This window comes from Eriocheir sinensis, unplaced genomic scaffold, assembly GCF_024679095.1.
Source record: "Eriocheir sinensis breed Jianghai 21 unplaced genomic scaffold, ASM2467909v1 Scaffold1017, whole genome shotgun sequence".
Classification (NCBI taxonomy): domain Eukaryota; kingdom Metazoa; phylum Arthropoda; class Malacostraca; order Decapoda; family Varunidae; genus Eriocheir; species Eriocheir sinensis.
This window is the reverse complement of record NW_026110316.1, coordinates 77,501-83,654: the sequence shown is the minus strand read 5'-3', so window position 1 is coordinate 83,654 and position 6,154 is coordinate 77,501. Positions and strand designations below refer to the sequence as shown.

The following is a 6,154-nucleotide window of genomic DNA, read 5'->3' as shown; positions in this document are numbered from 1 at the left end:
GGACAATCATGTGTTGGAGTCCGTGTTGTGTTTTAGCGGTCGATACCGCTGTTGTCATCGGAAAATATTGCCGGTGAAGATGATGATGACACGAGTGGTGTCGCAGCCCTCGGGGCACCACAGGCAGGGAAGGAAGGAAATAAGATAATAGACATGAATGAAGGAAAGGAAAAGGAAAGATTGGAGTAAAGGTGAAGCATGGAGGGAGAGGAAGGGAGAAGGAGGGAAAGAGTGAGGGAGAGAGGGAGGGAGGGAGGGAGGGAAAGAGGGAGGGAGGGATGGAGGGATATCTATGACCCTTCATCTCTCGCTGCTTCTCAGGAAATATATTACTGGATTTTCTTGTTGTATATATTTTTTTCATTTTTTTATATATATTTCAGTTATTCTATTTGTTCTTTTTGGGGGAATGGAAGTTAAGTAGCGGTTACGTTCGGCAGCAACAGCATAACCACCACCACCACCATCACCTCCACCACCACTAACAACAACAACAACATCACCATCACCACCACCATCACCACTACCACCACCAACAACAACAACAATAATAAAGGAAGAATAGATTGAAGATTATGACGTTAAGTGAATGTTTGAAAGGAAATGTAGAAAGTAAAAAAAGAAAAGAAAAAAATACTTACGATGAACACGAAAACCAAATAGAAAGGAAAGTTCAGGTAGATGAGGTAGAAGAGAAAAAAGGGAAGGAGAAAAGGAGGAACGGAGAGACAGGTAAAAAGGGGCTAAAAAGAAGGAAGGAAGGGAGAGAAAAAGGAAGGAAGAAAGGGAAGGAGGAAAATGAGAGAAAATGAGAATATAGGTTGAAGTGGTAGAGGAAAGAATGGAAGGAGAGAAGGAGGAATAGAAGAGAGGTAAGAAAGAGGAATAGAGAAGGAAAGAGAGGGAAGGAAAAATGGAAGGGAGGGAAAAAAAGATGGAAGGAAGGGAGGGAAAAAAGATGGAAGGAAGGGAGGGAAAAAAGATGGAAGGAAGGGAGGGAAAAAAGTGGAAGGAAGGGAGGGAAAAAAAGATGGAAGGAAGGGAGGGAAAAAAGATGGAAGGGAGGGAGGGAAAAAAAGATGAAAGGGAGGGAGGGAATAAAAAGATATAAGGAAGGGAGGGAAAAAAAGATGGAAGGCAGGGTGGTAAAAAATATTAAAGGTAGGTAGGGAAAAAAGATATAAGGAAGGGAGGGAAAAAAAGATGGAAGGAAGGGAGGGAAAAAAGATGGAAGGAAGGGAGGGAAAAAAAAGATGGAAGGGAGGGAGGGAAAAAAGATGAAAGGGAGGGAGGGAAAAAAAAAAGTGGAAGGAGGGAGGAAAAAGATGGAAGGAGGAGGGAAAAAAAGATGAAAGGGAGGGAGGGAATAAAAAGATATAAGGAAGGGAGGGAAAAAAGATGGAAGGAAGGGAGGGAAAAAATATGGAAGGAAGGGAGGGAAAAGATGGAAGGAGGGAGGGAAAAAGATGAAAGGAGGAGGGAAAAAAAAAAGTGGAAGGGAGGGAGGGACAAAAAAGATGGAAGGGAGGGAGGGAAAAAAAGATGGAAGGAAGGGAGGGAAAAAAAGATGGAAGGGAGGGAAAAAAGATGGAAGGGAGGGAGGGAAAAAAAAGTGGAAGGGAGGGAGGGAAAAAAAAGATGGAAGGAAGGGAGGGAAAAAAGATGGAAGGGAGGGAGGGAAAAAAGATGGAAGGAAGGGAGGGAAAAAATATGGAAGGGAGAGAGGGAAAAAAAGATGGAAGGAAGGGAGGGAAAAAAAAAGTGGAAGGGAGGGAGGGAAAAAAAGATGGAAGGGAGGGAGGGAAAAAAAAGATGGAAGGGAGGGAGATAAAAAGGAAGGGAGATAAAGAAAGATGGAAGGGAGGAAAGATAAAAACAGGTAAAAAAAAGGAAATAAATAGAAATAAAATATGAAAGAATGAGATGAAAAGCAGAAATCAAAACAGCGTCACAGATTTATTTAAAGAACAACAAATAAAGAAACACCGTCAACATATTCAGTAAAGCAACAAAACAAAGGAAATAAAACTAGTAAAATAAGTCACTGCAGTTTTGAGGTAAAGTTCAGGAAGAAGAAATTAATGTATCTAAGAAAAAAAAAAAGAAAGTCGGTCTGCGCCAAATTAAAATTCACGATTAAATATCAACTTGAAGGCTTTGTTTACTCTCTCTCTCTCTCTCTCTCTCTCTCTCTCTCTCTCTCTCTCTCTCTCTCTCTCTCTCCCCTATATTTTTTTTATATTTCTTTTATTTTACTCTTCATTTTTTTTTCTAATTTTCTCTCTTTAATCTTTACGTCTCCACCCCCCCTTCTCTCTCTCTCTCTCTCTCTTCCTATATTCTTTATTTTATTTCATTTTTTTTTCTAATTTTCTCTCTTTAATTTTTACGTCTCCCCCCCTTCTCTCTCTCTCTCTCTCTCTCTCTCTCTCTCTCTCTCTCTCTCTCTCTCTCTCTCTAATCATCATTCTTTTTCTCTCATTCACAAGATTTATTTCCCTCTCCTCTGATTTGTGGATTTACTTCAATTATTTTCCTCTCCTCATCCCTCCCTCTCTCCCTCTCCTTCCCTCCCTCCCTCTCTCCCTCTCTCTGCCTCCTTCCCTCCCATCCCCTCACCCCTTCGTATTCTCTCTCTCTCATCCTCCGCGTCCCTTCCACTCCCTCCCTCCTTCCCTCTCTTCCCCTCCCACCCTTCATATCTTCTCTCCATCCCTCCCCTCTCCCTCTTCCTTCCCTCCATCCCTCCCTCCCTCCTCGCCTCTTCCGCCAATTTATCGTCTATTTGAGATGATTAGAATGAAGAAACTTTAATTAGTGTTGGAGAAAGAACAAAAGCTTTCCTTCATTTAGTCTGCCTCGATGTGTGTGTGTGTGTGTGTGTGTGTGTGTGTGTGTGTGTGTATGTGAGTCAGGATTAGAGTATTCGTATTCAGTATCCATAATCGATAACAGTGGAATAGAGTACTTTGGTTTATTCGTATTCGCGTTATTGTTATTCGATGTTTAAGTGTTATCATTTGCATTTGAAAACTCGTGGTAAATAACGTGGCGAATAATCCTCCGTTAATTGCAGAAATAACAATCTATTTGAGCGATATGTCCTGTCTGAACGCATGCAGAGGTGGTATGACGTGCTCTGGTGCTTATTTTAAAGGTAAGGTAAAGCTGGGAGGATACCCTAAAGCTGCGCGTGGCGGCGGTGCTCATCTCCGTCCCGTTGGCCCTTTCAGCCTGTGGTATCTTAACCCGGCGCAGGGTCAGTGTAACATCCGGGATAGCACAGTTCACCTTTCCCAGGTTTCCGCAGGTACCCATTTAACGACCATCCCGAGACGTAAAATGAATAGCTGGGTGTGCTGGACGCCGCCGCCTAGGCCAGGATTCGAACCTAGGCCCGCAATTTCGTAATCCGATAAGTCAACCACTGCGTCGCGGAGGCATTTATTCATTTATTTTTGCCATAGAAAGAATAGGAAGTACACTTGAGCTGGTGCTGCTTACTTTCCAGCAGACGTCGGTAGTCGGCATGGAGTGCGGACGGAGAGATGAGTCGGTAAGTTGTCAGTGAGCGGCTGCCTTCTTTCACCCACACTACAGCTAACTAATGGGAGTTTGAACGTCTGAGTGAGCGAGTCATGGAGTCGTACAGTCAGGATACGGAGCGGGAATTTGACATCTTAGCATCAAACAGTAAATTATACTAAAGACTAAATTATTGATAACTCCGCCGAGTCATAGTACTGTGTTACGATATCAAGAAAACGGTCTCATTGAGCCTAGACTCCAAAGAGTTGACTCTGCCTGTGCACAGATAATTACTATAACTATATGGCATTTATTTTCCGTGTAGGTTCTGTCATTTTATCTCAGAGTCAGAAATCATCTCTATGAATACCAGTATGGTTCATTTAAAAGAATTTATCCGAAAATTTATCTTTAACTGCTTTTTATCACTCTTTTTCTCGGCCACACTGCCAGGAAACATAAAGGTCAGTACGTGATCAGGCCGCGTATTCCCGTTCTGTGTCACATTTTTGCACAGCTCTCCTCCGCCCCGCCCTTCTCGAGGCCTTTCAGTCAATCATACACCACAGCCGCGTATGGGATGCCAGGTTCCACTTCCCGTAAAATTGGTCATGTTTACCTGTGTTTTCCATGCATAAATAGGTCGAAGATACATACCATGTGGGCGTATTTTAACAAATATTTCTCACTTGAATTTCATCGACTTTGATAAAACCCAGACAGCGAGGAAACAGCACGGCCAGACTATTGTACTGACATAGTAACTGAGAGAGAGAGAGAGAGAGAGAGAGAGAGAGAGAGAGAGAGAGAGAGAGAGAGAGAGAGAGAGAGAGAGAGAGAGAGAGAGAGAGAGAGAGAGAGAGAGAGAGAGAGAGAGAGAGAGAGAGAGAGAGAGAGAGAGAGAGAGAGAGAGAGAGAGGGGGTGTGTGTGTGTGTGTGTGTGTGTGTGTGTGTGTGTGTGTGTGTGTGTGTTTGTAGTTCATTGCTAACAAGAGACAAATCCATCACCAAGGCTCCTGGAGGGCAAGGCGAGACGATCCAGTAGTTAACAAAGCCTCACGCCGCTGAACGCGTCATCTGAGAAAATTCAGAAGAAAAAACTACCCGAGAAATCGTATTGTTGCAGCAGCTAAATATTTGTAACTGTAAATATTTTGTACGCCTCCCTTCATTGCCAATAATCAATATAAGGGAAATATATTTGTGTGACATGTTATTATTCTTGTAAGATTAATAATACGAAGTTCTTGCTGGGCTTGTGGCAAGAATTTTCGGCCGAGTGGTTCATTGGGTAAGGTGGGCACGATGCGGCCAGTCCAGGCTCACGGCGGCTTCTCGGTGTGACGAGATGTGTGTTGCGGCGCCGGCAGGTTTAGGTGAAGGTGAGGGGATGAATTATGAGGGTTGGTGTGAGTAGAAGGAGCTAGGAGCATGAGGGCGTGGGTGCGGGGTTGGCATGGGCGTAATACTTGTAGCAATCATTCGGCCAGGGATGAGGGAGTGGGTTGTGTGGGTTGGTGTGGGTGGCATGAGGAGCATGAGGGCGTGGGGGTGGGGTTGGCATGGGCGTAATACTTGTTGCAATCATTCGGCCAGGGATGAGGGAGTGGGTTGTGTGGGTTGGTGTGGGTGGCAGGAGGAGCATGAGGGCGTGGGTGCGGGATTGGCATGGGCGTAATACTTGTTGCAATCATTCGGCCAGGGATGAGGGAGTGGGTTGTGTGGGTTGGTGTGGGTGGCAGGAGGAGCATGAGGGCGTGGGTGCGGGGTTGGCATGGGCGTAATACTGGTAGCAATCATTCGGCCAGGGATGAGGGAGTGGGTTGTGTGGGTTGGTGTGGGTGGCAGGAGGAGCATGAGGGCGTGGGTGTGGGATGGGCGCACTACCTCCAGCAACATTTCGTCACCTGCATTACGTCCCATCGCCCCAGCGTTACACTCTCAGCCTTTTCTTTGAGCGTCCCCGCCAGTGGTCGGTGTAGCCAAGGCGGCACACGACGAGGAGAAGCCATCCCAGAAGAGGACAACGTTGGTAATCTTCACGTTCCTGCTAAAGATTGTTCATTTACATTAAAATGACTCAGCAAAAACAAGTGAAGAAGTCTTGGTGCTGCGGGTGCTTCGGCTGGCTCTTCGCCAGGCGGAAGCGCCAGCCCTCCGAGGAACCTGACGACATCGTCGAGGAAACCGAAAACGCGGGTGCCCAGGCCGATGCAGGGCAACAGGCCCTGGTCTGCCTGAAGAAGGCTGCTCAGCCTCTCTCAGTGGTGGAGGAGGAGATCCCCTCCGACACCCTGCTGGATGCTGATGGGGTGGTGGGGAAGGGCGAAAAGGAGGCCACTGGCAGGAGGCGTCAGACTCTCATCATCACAATCCACTTGGTGAAGAGAGAGAAGGTCCACAAGCCAGTGGATGATACAACAGTCGCACAAAAAGACTGCACGCAATTGGAGAGCCATGGCAAGAGGGTTCAAACTCTCGTAATTACTCTGCACATGGTCAAGAGAGAGAAAATAAAGGAGGTATACGATGAGCTCCCCTCCGGGCACCGAGGCACGGCTGGGGACGCTCCTTCCAGCAGGAGCAAGGCCGTTACCGGCCCACCGGAAAAGATGCCCCTTATCAG

At 46.1% G+C, this 6,154-nt stretch overlaps 1 protein-coding gene across 1 annotated transcript in view; it reads left to right on the top strand.

The window, feature by feature from the left end:
* Window positions 1-5,689: 5,689 nt before the first annotated feature.
* The window catches only part of LOC126988956 (uncharacterized), a 29,087-nt gene continuing 28,622 nt past the window's right edge, over window positions 5,690-6,154 (top strand). Inside the window, exon 1 of the mRNA XM_050847388.1 lies at window positions 5,690-6,154. This exon is cut by the window's right edge and continues 417 nt beyond it. Coding sequence (XP_050703345.1) covers window positions 6,024-6,154 — 131 coding nt within the window. The 5' untranslated portion in view covers window positions 5,690-6,023.